Consider the following 21,017-nt stretch of genomic DNA (forward strand, 5'->3'; position numbering starts at 1 on the left):
AATTTCATGACCCCCAAGTTTGTGTGAACAGTTTAGGGATGGTCACCTTCCTGTTACTACTTCCAAAAGACATGGATGACAGAGTTTGGTGTTTGAGAACTTGACTGGACTGAACCCAATAGTGTGGACTCGTCCCACAACGTTGTCTGACCTCACAATCGTGCTTCCAAAAGACTGGTCAAAAATGTCCATAAAACCTCTCCGAGACACTTTGGAAAGCCTTTAAAGAAGACTTCAAACTGGTAAGAAGCAGCTGACTGACTTGTTTTTGTAAGATAATGTAATGTACCACTCTGTATTTTAAAGATGTAATTTATAACAGCAGGCAGTCATTCACAAACCCATCCGCAATGCCAACTTCTGACCACTAGAGGGCGTAAAGAAATCTGCATCTGTAGAAGAACATAATGCTATTTTAATAAACCAGACAAAAGGAGATTGCTGTGCTACAAATACATTACTCTGAGAAATTCATCGCTTTATGAATTCAGGAAAAATATTTTTGGGGATCATGATTTAATATCAACAACTTCAAATATATTTTTTATTCAGCTCTAACGTTTTCCAGACACAAGCAAATGGGAAATAAAAATATAAAATGTGACAGACAGGTGTGTTTCCATGTCACTTGAATAAAACTTGAAGCTTCATAACATTTAAAGTACCTTTTGAATCGTGGTGCAAAGGAAAATAATAATGGCCAATCGTAAATCAGAACAGTAAGTTTTATTTATTGGTTCCAGCTGCACTGTATGCTATATGTTCACCTTATACAAGAAACAAATACAAATACTCACACTAAAAACCAAACAATCTGCTAGCAGCCACGTCTTGCTAAAGTCCTGGTGTTGAGGGGATGGATGGATGGATGGATGGATGGATGGATGGATGGATGGATGGATGGATGGATGGATGGATGGATGGATGGATGGATGGATGGATGGATGGATGGATGCATGGATGGATGGATGGATGGATGGATGGATGGATAGATGTGGCTGCTGCTTGTTCACAGAGCCTCCAGGAGCCCCATCTGGCTCTCGTCACAGCAGGGAAAACAAAGGGGGAACTATGAGAGGGAGCGAGCGAGAGCGAGGTCGGCCACATCAGGCTACATTTATATGAACATTTAACAAGGCAATACAAATCTAACAGGAGTGAAAACCTTCCAACATCAAAAATGAAAAAATGAAAAAAAAAAAAAAAACACAACGGAGAAATAAAAGCAGTAATCCAGAGTTTCATCTTGTTCTGTTCAGATTTGATGTTTTTGTTTTTCCTGAGTTAAGACGTTTCCCGTTTCGATTCCCCCTCCCCACCCCGACGCATTCATATCTCGCAAGTGTGTTGCTGCCATGCAAATCAGGTCCTTTGGATGCCAACAGACAATATTGTGTTCATAACAAGCAAACATCCAAGGTATTTTGAAAGATTACATCTCAATTTAACGCTATTTCCCGATTGTTTGTGTCTTTCTTCCTTTTTTTTTTTTTTTGGTTTAAAAGGGTCATTCCTCACAAATCCAAATGTTATTCCACATCTACTTTCTCCTAACTTTTCTTTACATTCTGGGGGCACAACCCTTCACAGACCGAGACAGGCGGAACTAGAGTTTAGATCAAAGGAACTCCTCATCTTTCCTGTCTGCTAAAACACGACTGTAAACCCTCGAGTTTTTCACAGACTGAACAACAGAAAAAAACAAACAGATTTTCAACAGAAGCACGGAAAAATAAACATTCAGAATGGAGTAAAACAAAAACATGTATTTGAGCAGAAGTGTGAAGAAAAAAAAGAAGAAAAAAACTAAAAGGGAAAATTAGTCTTGACACGGTCCAGGGAGGACGGGGATCAGGTTTCCGTTCTGCCTTTAGTTCCTGGTAACGCATCCCAGAAGTCAGAGGAAAACCTCCATAATACAGACGGAATGGTAACAATATAAAGAAAAACTTCACTTTTTATTTTCCCAATCAGGAGGCAAAATCAAATCTGAAACAGGGAGAGAGTTTGGATCTTCTGCACAGGAGTTTGACAGTCGCTCAGTCCCATCTCGGTGTGGCAGCTCAGGCGTGCACCGTCGTCCACTGTCCTCACTTGGGTCTAGTGGTTTCATACAAAAAAAACAAAACAAAAACAAAAAAAAACAGAGTGCGTAACACATTGCCCCACAGGCAGTTTGCTGGTAGGTCCAGATGGCTGAAGTCAAGCTTATGTTTGGATGGGTTGACTCGGTCGGATCCTTGGTGTTTACACTGGTTTCGTGACCCTCGTCAGCTCCGGCGGCGGTCCTACTACGGCTCAGTCATGTGCTCTCTCATGGGGTCGCCGTGTTTGGAGGGTTGATGCGGGGAGGCAGCCTGTGACGGATGGGTGCCCGGGGGGAGCGTGTGGGCGATGGGCAGGCCCCCAGGCACCAATCCCTCCATAGGTCCGATTATCCCGCCAGGTGCGACGCCCATCACTCCGGGAGGGAATCTGAAAGTGAACGCACGGAGTGAACAAACATGGAGACGTACACACTGGAACTTATGAGGCGACGAGAAAATAACATAAAACGTTCCCAGTAAATGGCCGCTGTCTGTTTCAATCTAGAGATGTATTTAAAGGGTCATTATGTTGAGATTTTGAAATTTTGAGGTTTAACTGATTATTTCTAAAGCACAAAAAAAAAACACAAAATTAAACTCTATTTGACTAACACAGCAAGAATACAATTAAGTCAGAGGCTTGTTGACCTTATATCAAAAAATGTTCACATTTTCTATGAGATTTTTATCACATCAGGAAACGGCACCTGGTCTGACATAAAACGATACGTATAAAAAAGAGGCACGTCAAGGCGATAAGTGTCTTAAAAACATTGAAGTATTCAAGACAATGTGTAAAAAGGGTGAAAAACAAATGTCAAAATGTATTTTTGTCATTTCGGATCATATCAATTTCACCACAAAATCCATAAATTTGTTCATGTTTTCGAACTTTTTCCACATTTGTCACAACTAAAAACTTGACGTAGTAGTACATATTTGTGAAGTGGAGAAAAATTTGAGTTAAAGCCCCCTTTAACTCTGATACCCCTGCATGAAATCCTAATCAGTAAACGAAGTCCCACCTGTGTGTAATGTACAACTCTTTGGTCTGAGAGATCAATAAAGAACAAAAAGCCTCAGTGTTAGGTTATAATTGATATCCCAAGTTTTGAACATCTGAAAAGACCATCGAATGGAGAGCTGGCAGCATCGTGCTGAGGGGAGAGTAAAGGCTGAAAACTGGGAAAAAGAATTGGACAAAACTATTTTTAGAGGCTGCAAAAAAAGTGAGAATTCAAGAGCGACTTGTATTTAAGGTCTTACAGTGGTCTAGTCAAAGTTATTCTGTAATCTAATTCAAACTTTTTGAGGTATTAAAATACATTTAATTGAGTTAAACAAATTCATTTTGAAAATATTTACACTCCCCCTAATGTTTCGGGGGTTACCTCCACTTTCCAACCATGCACCACTTTCCTATCACACAAAGTCAAAAGAAACCGTCCTGATAACGACGGTGAAAGTTTGTGGCTGCAAACAGAGCAAAATGTGAGAAACGCAAATAACACTTCGAGCTAACTGTCCGCAGCCCATATCTTGTTTCTCTTTCCTCTTCCAACCCCTCCAGCGTTAGACAGAAACACAAGTTGTGCTTTGGTTCCTGCTGAGGGGTGGGAGGTGGAGGGGTGGCTGGGGAAGCAGGGCGGAGGGGCGGCGGCGGGTGCAGTCACTGGGCGTGGAGGTTAGCGGGTGAAGGAGAACAAGGTTACAGCACTCTGCAGGGTTTTGTTGTCATTAAGAATCTTTCTTTTGAATTCATTTACCTGGTAGAGAATTAGGTATATAATTTGTCCTGCATTCCCCCCGTTGCTATGGCCTGTACCATGGTTTGGTTCACTCGGCTGTGTGAGAGAAGCAGTTCAGGCTGGTTGAGACAGTGCAGAGAGACTGGGAAGCGCACAGCCTAGACTTAACAAGCTCATTTGGGCCGAAAAAAAAAAAAAGCACACAAAATTGAATTCACACAAACACAAATACAAACTCTTCAGACCGCCCCAGCCGCGCGCTACTGCGTGAGTTGAGACGGCACAAGTTGCTCACCGTTTGGCGTGCGAAAACCTCCTACCTGTAGGCAGCGCCGTTGATCTCTGGGTGGACCTGGGGCTGCTGCTGCTCCATCATCCCCCACGGCGCCGTGGACACGAAGAACTCTTTGTTGACGCAGTTCCGCAGGCTGTCGGGAATGCGACCTGCACGTGGGAGGGATCGAGTTTCGCGGAGTCAGGAGACGGAAGCTTGCTGCGGATTGGGAAAGGATCGAGAACGGGATCCGTACCGGTGATCGCTCTGCGGATTTCCGTGGCAGCGGCCTCCCTCATCTCCAGCGACGCCTGCTCACTGTACCAGGCGGTGTGGGGCGTGCAGATCAAGTTGGGGGCGTCTTTGAGAGGGCCCTGGGAAAAGCTGTTCGGCAACGAATAAAAAGTAGGTGGAAACGCGTAAGAAGAAATAAGCAACAGATACTAGGAGATGAGGCGCACCTGAAAGGCTCTGACTCATGGACGTCCATCGCAGCGCCGCGTATCCTGCCTTCTTTGAGGGCCTGAGCCAGAGCTTTCTCATCCACTAGCCCTCCCCGTGCCGTGTTGACCAGGAAAGCCCCTTGGCGCATCTAAAAACACACACAAAAAAACACAAAACAGGAGAGTTTTAGCTCAACCCGACAGAAGACACAAGCACTATTAGATTGATTCATTGGGGTCTAGTTATTATTAGTTATTAGAAATGATTTGGTCTGTGGTGATAAGCAAGGTGCCATTAAGGGAATTATAAGGTTTTCCTGAACCTCAGACGCTGCTGTGACGTTTATACCCTGTAGGTGGCAGCAGTAGGCAGCAGGAGACTAAAAGGACTCAGAATAAGATCTGCACTCATCACAGATGAAAACACATTGTGTGCACCAGCGGCATTGCATTTCAAGGTTACAAAAAGTAACACAACTAATTGTATTTTAGGGTTAAGCTGCATTGCTTATAAACCCCGCATCCTTTGCTGAACGGAGACATTCTTTGGTTTTTAACTACCTTGCTTGTTGGCGGCTCAGCATAAATATGAGAACATAAAACATAACTACGTGCTCTGGAAGCTGACTAAGCAGTGTTAACAGGGTAATATCTGGGAATAAATGTTAGGTAACTGCAAAAATATAATTTCTAAACACTTAGAAAAGTCTCTGCTGTTAGATTTACACTCTTACAATTTGATAGCAACTTGTTATGCATGAAGAGTTTGCAAAAGAACACACTCCAATCTTACACCCACACTCGTTGGAGGCACCTGGATCACACTGACCTCAAAGTTATAAATGGACAGAAGCGACATATTCTATCCACCCCCACACGTCTCAGCAATGTCTCTTTCCGTGTGATTTACTTCTGATATTCAACAGTAGAAGAAGAAAAGGTGACGGCTGAACAACACGGAAAGATTCCCATAGCAGATTCTCCAGGAAATCGCCAGCTGTGTTTTTTTTTTTATTTTTGAATTTGTTCCCGTTTTATTCATCACCATGGTCGCGCGGAAGACGGAGGGGTCCGTCTCAAGTCGCACCTGTTTGATGGTGAAGTCGTTGATGAGGTGGTGGTTGTGTTCATTCAGGTTGCAGTGCAGGGACACGCAGTCGCTCTGGTACAGCAGATCCTGCAGCGTGTAGACCCGCTGGACTCCGAGCGAGCGCTCCAAGCCGTCCTGCAGGTAAGGGTCGTAGAAGATGACGTTGAAGCCAAACGCCTTGGCCCGCATGGCCACCGCCTGGCCCGTGCGCCCTGATGGAGGCGAGGAGGAGAGAAAACCAAAAGTGGTGAAATGTTGTGTGTGTGCGTGTGTGTGTGTGTGTGTGTGTGTGTGTGTGTGTGTGTGTGTGTGTGTGTGTGTGTGTGTGGATCAACACACGTCTCCCTTCCACGAATGAGATGCTCTCTCGTCTTTCCCATATTGAGGAGGACTAAGAGCAACGTGTCTGTGTCACGCCATATTTATAATCCACAGAAACAGAAAGTGTGAGAAAAGAAACTATAATAGACACTCATAGGATTTGTTAGAGTTGCTAGTAAATATATGTGACTTTTTGTACATATTTTGCAAAAAATATAGGCAAAAAGTCAAAAATATGACCTCATTTTTCTTTTTCTAAAAATGCCACAGGCGAAACACATTTCTAAACTTTAATCAATTGAAAAACTTGATTGACTAATTTGATGAATATGAAAAAAAACATATTACAGTAGAAAAAAAGCTCATCTGCAATTCAGATTGTGCTAAAAACAACTACAAATTCTTAATACGTCCACATTGAAATCTGCAAATTTACTTGACTTTTTCTAGTAAATTATTTTATAGGTCTTGAGTTTTTTGTTTTTGTTTACTTGGATAAAATATGCGTTCCATAAATTGATGCAGAAATTGCACAACTTGCTGCATTAAAAATGTACCAGCCTATAAGCAACGAGGTTTTTGGCATAAAACAGTCAAAGGTGGAATGCTCTATGATTCAGGAAAACATATTTCTCCTTTAAAACATCCCATATCTCCTTTTTCATACCTTAGAGAGACTCTTCAGAGCCTGTCTCCAGAAACTGCAAGTTTCTAAATAAGGTTCTTACCAAATCCGATGAGACCGAGTGTCTCGCCCCGGATCCTGGCTGCCCCCGACGCCACCTCCCGGATCTGCTCCACACTCTGGACCCGCGTGCCCTCCCGGAGAGCCTGGTACAGCCATGTGTTTCGCCGGTACAGGTTAAGGACGTGACAAAGCGTCGAGTCTGCCGTTTCTTCTACAGCTGCTGAAGGAATGTTACACACGGCGATGCCTGGAGACGGACAGACAGAGGAACGCACATAGTAATGATTTAGTTTTAGTTTAGATGAGTTTTTCTCATACTCTGTCAGATCATCAAATGAGTTTGTATATTTAATGTCAAAAATCACCAGAGTAAATAGAAAATGAAGATCTTATTTGTTAGCGGCAAAAAACAACCCAAAAAAATTACTTGTCTGCTAAGCAGACGTTTTTAAATCTGTCATGAAATTAGCACACCATTTAAGAAAAATAGCATAATGCTAACAGTAGTGTTACAGTATTTGGGATGTGTTGCTGCTTCTGAACGCCGGTTTTGGAAATGGTCTAGTCGAAGTCCAGGTTAAAATTTCTATTAAAATGCTGTGGTATGATCTTAACCAGGCCTTCTATGTTTGAAAATTGTCCAATGTTGCTAAAAATAAAGCTTTTTTGCTAACAAGAGTGTGTCAATATGTGCCCAGACTCTGCAGAGCAACGCAAGAATCTGCATACCAGTTATTACAAAAAGTGCCAAAACCACAACCTAATAAATGAAACAATCATTCGAAAACATTTAATATGTTACACTACAGTTTATATTTAAAGTTAAAATGTGTTTCATGTCCAGTAATTAAACAGCTGCATTACAAAAAAACTAAACGGTACAAACTAAGTAACTACCTGAAAGACGATCACAGTAAGAAATCAATGTGATGAAACACGGCAGCAACGCTAATCAGGATCTCACACTAAATCCGCCTCTCATACCAAACGAGAATATAAAGGATTTCCAGCTGCTCTAAAGTAGCTCCATCACCTCTCATGTTTACAGACAGTAATTAAATTCTACAACACATGTTGTTTATGTTAAGCTAACATAACCAGTAGAGTTTGGTTTGACCCTGAGGAAGAGGCGAACTCTCTTTATCGACTTTGAATCACTTGTGTTATCGTTCCCCTCCTCCCGCATGGATAGGCCATGCTTGCTTTCTCGTTCCTCGTTTTCATTACTTTCGGCATATAATTACTGCGTCATGCTGAACGGCCTCGATCTGCGCGCCGGTAACCGGCCTCTTTGTGCTCCACAGCCTCACCGAGCTCCCCGGCGGCCTTGATGTCGATGTTGTCGTAGCCGCTGCCGATGCGTATGATGATGCGCAGCGCCTTGAACTTCTCCAGGTCCTCTCTGGTCAGGGTGATGGTGTGGTACATCATGGCCCCCACGGCCTCGTTCAGCACCTGCGGGAATCACCGTCGTCTTTATCATCCGTTTAAATCCCACCCCGTTATCCTGATGTTCAGCAGAGAGCGACTTGTTGCAGCCGCCGTGAATAAAAGTGCTTTCACCACCTTCCTTTATTTATTTATTTATTTATTTATTTATTTATCTATCTGTTTTTTTCCTTCTGGACCCGAGTTTATGTCCGTCATCTTTCATCTAAATGCAAATGGACTGTTGATGTGTGCTCTAAAACACAAGCAGTTGTGTCTGTGTGTTTACCGTATAATGAGCGCATGCAAAAGCTGCTTTTTGTCACAATCCATTAACTCAGACTGTATGCAAACAAGGTCAGAACGGGTGCAGGCCGGACAATAAAGTAGACTGACAGCTGCTGAGAAGCGCAGCGAGCATTAAGAAGTTGCCGCGGCGAAGCCAAGGCCGTTAAACAACTGGTTTAAATTCACGACCCGCTAACAGAATTGACCTACCTGAGGCAGATTAGCATAGTCATGAATTTCCCGCCCAACACATTTTTATTGGAGTTAGAAATAACAGGGGCTGGATGCTAAAGCTCAAGGTTGAAACTCCCTTTGCGCATTAATGCCGTTATGAGTGCAACAGGAGCGCCGTGGGCTTGGATGGAAGGACGACGGCGAGTCGTTGTACCCTGGCTAAGCAGTGGGAAAACTGAGAAGATAGATTTTAGATTTCACTAATGAGTGAAAAAATAAATCCCGCAATTCTGCAATTAGACTTGGTGAACAAAACACAAAACCTTCAATTTATTGAAGGCCCACGTGAGAACCACAAAGAAGGTTTCAGTATGAGCAAATATTTATTTCTGAAGTTTTGGGAGAGACACGACAATTGAATCTTTATGCGTTCAGTCTGAATTAGAAACTAAGTAAAGGTTAGGAAGCAAAGAGACCAAAGTACAATAATTAGTTAGCATCCACAGCTACTTTGTTAGCCTTAAACTGAGCCAGACTTTTTCCCATAATGCTTTGTTAACTGCTTCAAGCGCCAGAATCATTAAAGATGTCAACGTTATCTCTTGAACGCAGAAACGAATGGATTTTTGATATTCGGCACCTGTCATGAATTAAATTAGGTTGATGTTTCATATGAATCCTGTTTACACGACAGACAATCTGGCTAAAAATGGCTGATGTTATCACCTTTCACAAAGGCACAGAGGTAGAGATACAGAAATCATAGATGTAAACAAAGAATTGTCATTAGTTATGTTCGAGATAATATATTGGCATGACAACACAGGTCCTTTGCTTTATTTAGAGCTGCACACAGAGACTGATATTGTTTTCATGCTAGCTACGCTAATTACGTTAGCTGCTAATGTAAGATGATGCAAAAATATCACATACTGAACTCCATTTTGTCTATATTTTAAAAGAGTAAAACCTTTATTTACCACAACAGTTATACATGCATCTACTGATATGTATGAAGATCACAGCAGGAAGGCTAGAAAAATGATTTTGAAATCTGTTCTTATACTAATTATTATTACAAACATGGAGTTCTTGCATGCTACAGCGTTCTTACAGATAAATAAAACTGAAAATATGATTTGCATTGTTGCATTGAATTACCCGAGAGTTTTCCAAATGTTTTTTTTTTTTTTTTTAAATGATGCAAGCTACTTTTCAATACAAAAAGCCACTTGGCTTATTTCAATTTTCTTCCGTTAGCTTAGGAAGACTCAAACCTGCTGAACTGATGACAGAGTTCACAGCCAGCTGCTTCAATGACTCGATTCTGTCATGACTGGAGTTTGCAGTTGCTCATTTCATGCTCATCAATGAAGCAAGTCACCGCTTTTGACATTAGTAAAAGGTGAGAGCCGTTAAGCTAAAAGCAGCATCTTAAATCAGCAGCGGAGTGGTAAGCTAAGCCTCATCAGGGCAAAATTAAGCTCAAATAGCTGTAAAACATCATTAATTCATAATATATTCTTTGGCAGATTTTACTTACTCTCAAACTCTCCAGAAACCTTTTCCAGTTCACCCACAAGTATATTTTAAGTGTTGTAATTAGCACTAAAACAACACTTTGATTTCTTTCTGAAATTCTAAGGGCTGCCTTTGCCTTTTCAAGGACAAGACTCCTTCACCCATCGAGCGTGAGTGCTCTCTCATAGATTTCTCTTTTTTAACTCAGCTGGCATCACAAAACGCTCACCAGACACCGCAGGATTACACGCTCAACTTTGAGAATATCAATGAATCTTTCTTTGCCATGCAAGTGAAGAGGCCACTAGGAAAAATACAAACACCTCGCAAGAGCAATTCGCAAGAAAAAATGCGTATTATTACTATTTATTTATTTATTTTTACATAATTGGACTGTAATGAATTGAATATTTTTGTAATCTGAACCAAGTAAATTGGGATTAATTGGAAAATAATGAAACTGTATTCATTTCAAATGAATCAAATTTAACAAAATTTTAAATAAATTCAATCAAATTGAACTGATGTGAGCCAAGTAGCGTTTGTTGTATAATTGAATTGAATGTGATATAAAATAATATAACCAAGCTAATAAAAACAAACAATTCAACAATTAAAAATACTGTATAAAATTTTATTTTAGTAACTCAATTCATTGAGTCAAACATGTCATGTAGATTATTTTTAACACCTCATCAAGCCTTTATTTCTTTTAATTTTGTCAAAGTCAACGAAAGCACAACATTTAAGATTAGAAAATGGCACTGAACCAAAAATATATTTTTTTAAATACACAAACGTGGACTTAATATGCTTAATACCTGCATACTGGTTGTTATTTTCCTAAGGTACTTTTAATCTGATAAACGAGCCTCATCTGAACATACATGCTAATGTATTGGACTGCAAAATAAAAAAATAAAAAAATTGTAATGAAACAAAAATGTACAAAACCATAAATGAATTCGGTTGTTACTCTTCTGTTTTTTGTTTTTTTTTGTTTGTTTTAATCAATCAGTCTCCATATGTCTGATTCCTTCATCGCTACGTCTGAAAACTTCAAGGAAGTCTTGTTACAAAAACACAACAAAACAAAGCAACGCTTCAGTTTTCCCAACAGAGAGTTGGTGATGTTGTTCATGTGTAATTCGGAGTGCGCGCCTCTCCGCGCGTGTGTGTCCGTGCGTGTGTGTGTGTGCATGCGTGTGCGCGTGTGTGTGTGCATATTTGCAGCCCCTCTGTATCCTCTGCTGTGTCGTTATCGTTGTGGGACTGCAGCCAACACTGATGCTTCCAGATGGGCCCTCTGTTTGTGTAACATAATCACACTGAGAGCATTTCGCTGCACACAGATTACTAATACCAACAAAAAAGATTTACTTTGGATCTCATCAACTCAAACTGTAAAATTAAAACACACGAATGTTCAAGAAAACCCACTTCCATGTAGGCAGAACGAGGGAGACGGTTTCACCGTCCCTTTTTCTCCTCCAATCCCTTTAAAGAGCTCTTTTTGAGTTTGGAATTGGAAAACTTGCCGCTCGTCGGCTCCGGCGTACAGACAGTAAAATAAGACAAACGTTTCACCCACTCTGGCTGAGAACAATTACACTGCATTTCTATTACCAGCCTCCTCCTCCTCCTCCCACTCCTCCTTATTTAACAAAGCTGCACTTCAGCCCCCAGTGGGATTAGCGTCAGTGATGAAACCATTATGGCTGCACTGGGAGATTGGAATGAGCCAGTGGGCTGAAATATCATTAAAACATTACAGAGGGGGAGGCTTGGAAGGAGGACAAAGATTTTTCTTCTTCGACGAGCAGAACGCAAAACAATATTAGAAACAGAAGTTGTTACACCGGTTTGTGCGCCTTTTTTTCTTTTCATTATTGAAACGTTTGGTGCTTCTTATTTATTTTTATTTTTTTAAACCAGGCTAATGTGAAAAATCTCCCTCTTGATCACTGGAAGAAGTTAAAAGGGTAACACAGCATCTAAGAGGAATTGGCGATTATATTGACCAAGAACTAAACGATACCTTTTCGTGTATCTCCTGCGTGGACTGAGCGTCACAGAAAGCCACGGTGGCCAGGTCTTTGAGGATGGGCATCTCTACGGTGCAGTCGCGCCCGTCCAGCAGCGCCACCAGGGGGCGCGGGTGCATAGGCCCATTCATAATCTGGGGCCGGATACCTGCGGAGAGGCAGAGAAAACAGGCGGTCAATTATTTACACCTGGCACAGGTCAGGTCAGGAGGCGCATCCAGGAAGTGTTGACCACGGATCCCGTTTTTGGCTTCTGATCGATTTCCACAAAACTTGACCTCCTCTCTTCTTCTCTCAACCCGCCGTCATCATCGTCTCCTCTACCTGTCGGCGCAGGTCGATATCTCAGACGCGCATATTCACATCCACGATACGACCACCCCATGACTTGCTGTTTTCCCCAAACTGTTACCAGGCAACAGGTCCTTTCACCTCATGAGGTCATCACCTCCATTATCCTATCACTTCACAGGAGCCGGGGCAGGTCTTTACTGTGTATTTTTAGATGGTGGGTGTACAGTGTAAATTATTTGCAGTCATTCTGATGCTGGAATAAAAAAAAAAAAAGAGCAGTTTGGAAGTTTCTCCATAAAAGGGGGTCACGGCCGTTAATAAAACCCCTGCTACGTTCAATCAATAAATGTCCCAGGTTTGTTAAACAGGAGGTAAAATATAATCAGACTGTGTGAGCCCAAATGCTGATGAAAGAGGGAGAAAAAGAAGAAGGAGGAAAAAAAAGAGATGGGAGGTGGGGGGTCCAAACACATCCACTCTCTGGCTCCCTGCTGCCTGTTGTCATGGTGATTAGAGGATTTGGGCAGGATTATGAAATATTTTATTTAGTGGCATCTGCGCTGCTGGAGAGGACATCCAAGCCTGCTCGCATCGTGACTGCGCCTCTAACTCCTCCGGTTTAGGAGAGGAGAGAAAAGCTTTTCTGACCTCCACGGCTGAAATGTCCAAGCATACGCACAGGAAGTAGTACATGTGCCTGCATGGACAAATTAACAAACCGTGCTAAACTTAGGAGAAAAAAGGCGGGTGCGTGCATGCTGCCGAGGATTTTCTGCAGAGCTTTGCTTCTTGTGTAAATAGGATACATAGAACTTCATCAGTTTAATTGTTGGTTACTTTTATTTTTAGAAATTGATATTTTTATTTGGCATTCACTTGCTTGTAATTGCAAAGTAAAACTTCATTTAGCAAAAAGTATTAACATACAGCTATGGAAATAATTAAGAGACCACTTAAAATGATCAGTTTCTCTGATTTTACTTTGAATAGGTGTATGTTTGAGTAAAATGAACATTTTTCTTTTATTCTATGAACTACTGAAAACATGTCTCTGAAATTCCAAGCAAAAATTTAGTATTTATGTGCATAAAATCAGAAATGGTCCAAATAACGAAAAGGATGCTGCGCTTCCATACCTCAAATGGGGCAAAGAAAACAAGTTTGTATTAATTTAGAAACAATAATACTGATGTTTTAACACAGTAAGAGTTCAGAAAATAAATATCTGGTGGAATAACCATCATGTTTTCATGGGTTCTGTGTAGTGGTCTCTTCATTTTCTCCAGAGTTGCATGTTCATTTGCATTAACAATCATTTACTTATTTCTGTGTTACTGTGTCAAACATTTAAAGCCTCTCATTTCATCACCATCGCGTATAAAATATATTTTGTGACACAATACTTAACACCTTAAATCAAAGAACAATGCCGGGGCAGGGTGAAAAAATAAATGCTAAATCTCATATATTTGGAGACCTGTGCGTTGCACTGTTGCATTTAATAAAAACATGCACTGCGTTTTGGAGAATCGATATTTCCCAGCCGCTTCCCCCAGTAAATAAATAAATGAATGACCGAAACCGTCTTGCATGCAAAATGAGGAGCAGCGGCGTTCCCCTGTTCAGGAGTGAACTGGAATCAGAGGATCAATTTATATAAAAAAAACAGAGCCTAGTTGGTTGACATTAATATCATTGCTCTGACAAATGACAGGAATTATTATTAGCTTCATTCATTTGATTAATGCCTCTGCCTTCGCTTCTTGTTCTTCTACAACAGTCGAGGACGAACTGATCCAAATAAGCAGGACTGACGGGGGGAAGAGAGGAGTTCACCACTCCGAAACCGATGAAAGATCGCTAAAGGAGTGAACACGAGATGACTGACGATGCATTTACACAAATTTATCTCTGCGACAACAAATGATCTGTCAGGCTTTGCCAAGACAGATTGTAAAACATCGAGGGTGACGCCGGACGCCTCCTGTTAATTTTTACACATCGGTTTTCCCGCCGTAAGAATTACGTCCGGCAGCTGCGTGGCAGAAAGGACACAGACCAGAAGAGTGAAGTGGGCAGTCAGCAGTCAAGCAGAGTTTAATAAAACAAACTGTAAAGCCGCACAAAGGCAAAGTATCCCCTTTTGCCTCGTTGTGTTTAATTCTTTCATAATCTGCCTCTTGTGGGTTTCCAACTTCAGAAGAGGTGCAACAGAGCTGTTTGATTTTGGAAAATCTTCCTGTAAAGTCCCAAACAAGAGCGTTCAGTCTCACAAAGCGGCCTGAAACTCCGTGTGTCAGGCTGGCAGAGGGTGAACGGAAAACAATCACCTTTACCAGCTTTGTCCTTTAGATTCACCGTCGAGGCTTTATGAGAGACACGAGAGATTCACAAAGTACTTTGCGGCTCCACAGGAGTGAGGCAACGATATTCAGAAATGTGCAAAAACTGTCCTCAGTTGGTGACGCAAGTCTTTAAATGTTTCTAAAAACTTGGTGACACACATACTTTTTTTTCTGGAGAACTCAACAGGCTTTTAAAACATATAAATATATATATCTAGATTTAATTGTAACGACCAACATGTCATTACAATTACTCAATGGACTCTGAAGGATGAGACGATGACTCCACTCTGTGTTAAACTGCAGCTGCTCCAACTGCTGCCTCTGTTTGTGCCACATCAAACTCATTCCCTCTTCCCCCTTACAGTTCGCAGTGGTTATGGTATATGACTAGTTCCCATGGCTGATGGAGGCGTAGCATTCCTGGGTTGACTCGAATCACTCAGTCAGTGTTGTGCTCTTTCAGTCGCACGCTTAGCTCACGATGCTAAAGAATGATCTGAAATGGGCTGTTGTGGGAGAGTGTACAATATCTGCTGTGATGAAGTGCAGCAGTGTCTTCCTCGATTTAGTGGAAAGCTGGAATGTCGTGGTTTTTACGTAGCGTTTCTTCCATTCATAAAGATCCAGCTGGAGTTGTGCATTTAAAAGTGCCTTGATGCTGTCAAACCAGAAAATTTTACACTTCATTCTTTTCTAATTCTTGCAACTATGTCGGAGAAAACGTCCCAGTCGGCGAAGTAAAAACAAACTTTCAGGATTGAAAACATGTCGGCATAGCCAGTGACGCAGTTTTTTTTTTGTTTTTTTCCACTTCATCAGGATGTTTCATTGCACCACAGAAATTCTGTGGCTTTAGATTTTAAATGTCAGAGCTCTAAAAAAAAAAATAAAAAAAATAATTACTCGTTACTCTCTATGACAGTGCAGAGTTAAATGGCTTTTCTCCAAAGCTCTATATCAGTAAATTTGCTCTTTGGAAATCCTTAACCAATCTGAAAATATGTTCAGTTCCTCAGGGCCCGCTAACAGAGACAGAGGAGATTATGCTACAAACACAGAGAGATTGAACAACTCTGAATATTAAACTGCAACGCGTCTGTAACATATCGAAAGATTTTTTTCTTTTTACCAAAGTTAAGACATTTAAAACTACATTTGGTGCAAAGCAGCTGGTTTGGTTGTGGTAAGTTTGAACGTAACATTATGTTGATCTGTGTGGTTGGAGGAAACGCAGCATAAAAGCAAAGCTAAGTCCCACCTCAAAGAACTGCTGCTGCATTTAAAGTGACCAAGGAAACAACTAATCAGCAATTATTTTCAATTGATTGTTGAGGAAGGTTTAAATAACGTCATATTAAAATAAAAAACCAGACTTTTTAAATAAAATTAAAAATAAATAATTTACATGTTTTACCCTCAGACAAAAACATCTTGGGTGAATAAAAATAATTTCAAATAAAATTTAGCAATTGCATCAATAATTGTAGGACTGGCTGTACATGTACATACAGCATATGATTTCATGTGAATTAGTTGAAGGCAGGAGACAAAATATTGCTCTATTTCAAAGCACCTATGCAGTAAATCGGTCTTTATGACAGACACATAACAAATTTGTACTCAGCTGAATATCTGCTAGTATGGCGTTTTTAAAATAACCCAAAAGGTTTTCAAGTTATTTTTCCATAAGCTAATGTGACTGAGCAGTGCAGCTAATAAAAAAAAAAAAAAAAGTGTAAACAGACTCAGATGCATTATCAGTTCAAACAGTTGGATCTCGTCGAAGCGTTTGCCAAAAGTAGTGGAAATGAAAAATGTTGTCCCTTCACCTGCTCCTCCCCTGAATGTCACAGACACACACCTGGAGCCTGGGAAACGACAGGAGGAAAAGTCCACTCCAAATAGGCTGGCTTTGCCTTTTTAAGAAAAAAAAAAAATTATTTGTAATTTGTAACAAACAGGCTACGTAGGCATATTTGCACGTGTGCATGTGCATGCACTGGGCTTTGTGTGGGTCAAATGCTCCGTTTTTCTGTGCGATGCACATCATGCACATGTGGCCTGTATTGGTGTGAGTCAGGCACATCGTGCTGCTTTTGAACAGTAGTCATCACGCAGAAATGGTAATATTTCTGGTTGGACTCTTAAGTTTGTGTATGTGCCTGTTTGACGTGTTTGTATGTGTGTGTGTGTGTGTGTGTGTGCACTAATAAAGCAGGTGTAAGGAGCAGACTGCAGCCTCGCCGAACACACCTGTAGCTCCCCGGCTCTCCCCGTGTCTCATCATCACACCCCTGCAGAGTTCATTATCAGACTGGAAAATACCTCCATCTCCCGACGACAGCCGCACAAAAGCAATGGAAACATTATGAGAAAAGAAAAAAAAAAACTGTCACCCAGGGGTGACAAGTCGGAATCAGATGCTTTTAATCCCTAAATGAATGAGAAGGAAGCAGTTGGTGGAATAAATGCTGCTTTAGTTAAAGAGACTGGGTCAAGAAGCTGCTGATTAATTATTTTCTGGTTGCTAATTGGCTGACTGCAGCCTAATAAGGCAGAACGTGGCGCTGAATTTAAGACACAAATAACCTGCAGATAATTAACACTTAACAAGGTTGTTAATGTGGGTCTAAATGGCTCTGATACCTGACCAGCAATTAGAACAAACTTACTGGTAATACACCAAGAGAACTGAGACTTGGCTCTAGTTTTAGATCAAAGAAGAAAATAAAATAAAAATAAAAACACCTAGAGATTTTTCTGAATTCTTAAAGCAAACAGCGTTTTACCTAAACTCTCTCAAAAACATTCAAAAATAAAATGCGTCACACGTCACTCTGTGAAATGTGAATAATAGTGGTATGAAGGAAAATAAAACATGGCTGTCAAATGTTATCACAGATAAAAAAAGAATCTACAAGGTTTGCCATGCAACTCTGTTCAATTCCCTTTACTCTGGAAGTCTTAAACTTTCAGTGCAAATGATTCCCTTCAGAAATGACCACATCAGTGAGTAGGGCCATTTAATATCAATACAAATACAGCTGTTCTGTGAACACACTACTAAACAACTAACTTCACAAAGTCTGAGAATTAAAATCCAAGTAGTATCAATATTTGTTAAAACACTCTATACATTGTTATATCATAGATTTAAAATTGTAGCGTAGCATCAAGGATATGACAGAGAATTGGTTACAGAGCACTACTATGAACTCAATCTACAAAAGGGTTTGTAGATTAAATCATATATCAGAAATAAAATTATTCTTTGCTTACACTTCAACTCGAGCTACTATGCTGGCTTTTAGTGATAACACTGTGGATAGCTCTATCCTCATCCACGTGTCCTTGAATGATCTTCCTCCAGAGAAAAACAGTGAATAATGCCTTATACAACCAGTTCTTAGTTTTTCTGACCAAAGCAATCTACTTTGACCTGGACTAGACTAGAAATGTTTGGCTGTTGTGCTTTTTTTAACGTTGCTGCGCTCTAAATTTTTTCTGCTTACAAATGGAGACGTTCAAAAGGAAATAAATAAATCCTCCGATATGTAGAGCGAGAGACACTTTCAAGGAAAGTTGTGTTGCGTGTTCAATCGTTTGTGCTTAGAAGCAGACAACACATTAGAAGTAATACTGCTGATTTTAGAGAGCTATTTAAAATGGTATTTTCTAATTGAAACAGCAATCTATTGCCATGAAGAATAACATAGCATTCATAATAATAATAATAATAATAAACACCTTAGATTAACTTGAGCTTTTACTTGGAGTTTGAAATGTCTAAACCATCTTAAAGGTAAAGTTTAAGTATAATTTGCAAAACAATACTTCTATTTGTTTTAGGTTTTCTCATGCTGTCAGACATCATACAGGCTAAATTAAATAATCTACAAACCTAGCAATGTCCTTAGACAACTTGTCACCAAAAATGTTGAAACAAAAAAGGTCATTAATCTTCAACTCAATTCAAGTTATCCATATCTCAAAGAAATTTACAAGGCATATAGATCCAACAGATATCCAGAAATAGAAATCAGATCAAAACAATTCATTGTAATCCAAATCCTAGTTATAATACAAGCAAATCAAACTCCCATCCCTCCTCTAAGTAACCATGAGGCGACAGTGGAGAGAAACCTTCCCCTTTAAGAGAGAGAACAACCAGTGAAGTCGACGTTCAGTGTGATCACTGTACGTTTTGCAGCCTTAATCCCAAAACACCAGCAGCAAGCAAAACAAGACCCCATCATGAACATTACACACACTTCCAATAAGAGATAGGACTTAACGCATCACAAAACGTGCATCACCTCCTGAAGCCCAAGACCACCTGTGAGGTATCCTTATTCAAATTAGAACTGCATGTATGATTCACACGTCGATGTTACATTGTAGCCACAGCTGCCCTTAGGCAGCCCGACAGAAACGGAGTCCAACCACCAGCAGGCAAGGCGGTCCAAGTGTCTTCAACAAGGACACGACAGAAACATATCTGCATCTAAGCAGCAGCTTTGAACTGCTAGTTAATTCAATTTAAGACAGCCTAGACGATTTCATATTTTCTGTGTCCAAATCCTGCCTGTTTGATGGGATGAAGTCCAAGGCAGCATGAACCTGTAGGAAGCAGAGCTAGTTCTGCCCAATCATAAAGATCCAACCTGATGCAGACTCTCACCCTGAAGCAGGGAAGGAAAACACCAGAGACATTATTCAACAGTTATATAAACTTAAGAGAGCAGCAAAAACAACAGAATTAAAGATGGTTTATGTTGGGCTGGAAATTACTTTGGCTGCTTGTCTTTGGGGTTAAAATGTAAAGTGGCTACGCCAATGTCCTGTTTTGTAATTAAAGTATTTATTACAGCTCCACAGCCAGCATTGTCTCTCAGAATGAAAGAAACCAACAAATAAGAAAATGGGCCGAGTAAGTAAATCTAACAGTGACAATAGATTTTTTTTTTTTCCTTATCCAGTGATGGTCACATGTTCGTGCATCCCTGAAGAAAAGCTTTGTTGGACTAAAGTTGATGGTATCGTTGGCCAACACTAATCACAAACTGCACCATTTGTCAGGAAGTATGGAAACCTTTGGCAGAGTTGGCCACAGCGTACGCTCCACCACAAATGGATTACAGATGTTCCAAAGTAAAAAGCCTTTTTGGATCTTGACAGCGCAAATAGTTGTTTTAAACTTGAAGAAAGAGAAACAGAGAACTCAGGAAACGCGTCAGATCTTTTGTGAATACAGTTTAATGTCTGATTCTGTCATTTGGCCCTGCCCGCGTAGGAAAATGAGCTCAAATAGCTCCGCAGCCAGACGCTGTGAGTCAGAGATTTCACTCGAGAGCAAGAGGGATCATTTCCTTAAACAGAAAGAAAATATAAAATGACAAAAGAATATAAAATCTCATTCCAACATGTTTCTTTCTAAGCACTTGGAAACCAGCGTTTAAAATGGCATTCAAAAACATCAAACTACGTCAGAAATCCTTTTTTTTTTTCTCCTCTCAGGCTCTATTTTCTGACTAATCGAGCGGCCTGGATTTGCGGTTTCACGGATCTCCGACACACTTTCGCTGCTTTACAAAGACAATTTTATTTGGAAGTTAATGTGCTCCCTCCAGATTTATTTGTGGCTTGCTATTTGTGAGGTTGTCACACACTTTGAAATGTAAATGTTCCACTCCGGGACCACAGACTTGCATCAACTTACCTTCCCTATTATAATTTTACGAATATTTTCACTGTGTGAGCTTTCTGTCTCAGATTTCCGTTAATAGCCTTTTGAAACAGTTTATTCTCTTCACCTGCAGAGGAGTCAGACACTCAGACCCTCTCTTACGTCATTTTTTGAATTACAGGGGGGCCGCTTTGGCCAAACACTCAACACCCACTAACTCATGGATCCGGATCTCTTTCCCATCTCTGTCCCTAACAGCCACATAAACTCGTCAGACCTGCGCGATACAAGAAATCAGTAGGTGTTTTGGTGGAGCCCATAAAACTGCAAAAACAAAAGGAAGTGAGGAGTATTTTCCATGGCGCGATGATGTCAGGGACGGAGTTCACAGTAAGCTTGAAAAAGAAAAAGAAAAAAAACTTGGCAAGTGGTGCTGGACAAAAACGGTCTTATTGGGCTTAGAACCAACAGCTGGTTCTGGTTACCTAGTAACTCCCAAGCTGGCGGGCCTTGGAGATGAGTGAAATGAGGGAGGGGAAGTGCTGACCCCCTGGTGGGTTTTTCTTTGTGGCAAGTGCAGCA

The 21,017-nt window shown here is 40.7% G+C and overlaps 1 protein-coding gene across 7 annotated transcripts in view; it reads right to left on the bottom strand.

Annotated features, from left to right (window-relative positions):
- Positions 1-707: 707 nt before the first annotated feature.
- Positions 708-21,017, bottom strand: part of ctbp2a (C-terminal binding protein 2a) — a 74,846-nt gene continuing 54,536 nt past the window's right edge. For 4 of the 7 annotated variants that reach the window (XM_008429308.3, XM_081616580.1, XM_008429305.3 and 1 more), the window contains 8 exons: positions 12,101-12,255; positions 7,962-8,106; positions 6,692-6,898; positions 5,640-5,854; positions 4,571-4,701; positions 4,366-4,493; positions 4,156-4,279; positions 708-2,475 (listed from right to left, as the gene is read on the bottom strand). In XM_008429308.3, the coding sequence (XP_008427530.2) occupies positions 2,292-2,475; positions 4,156-4,279; positions 4,366-4,493; positions 4,571-4,701; positions 5,640-5,854; positions 6,692-6,898; positions 7,962-8,106; positions 12,101-12,255 (1,289 nt within the window). In that variant the 3' untranslated portion in view covers positions 708-2,291. Of the gene's footprint in view, positions 3,932-4,155; positions 4,280-4,365; positions 4,494-4,570; positions 4,702-5,639; positions 5,855-6,691; positions 6,899-7,961; positions 8,107-12,100; positions 12,256-21,017 lie in introns of all 7 variants that reach the window. The other 3 variants (XM_081616581.1, XM_081616579.1, XM_008429307.3) reach the window with 2 other exon arrangements.

This window comes from Poecilia reticulata, chromosome 15 (genome assembly GCF_904066995.2).
Source record: "Poecilia reticulata chromosome 15, P_reticulata-male-v2, whole genome shotgun sequence".
Lineage (NCBI taxonomy): Eukaryota > Metazoa > Chordata > Actinopteri > Cyprinodontiformes > Poeciliidae > Poecilia > Poecilia reticulata.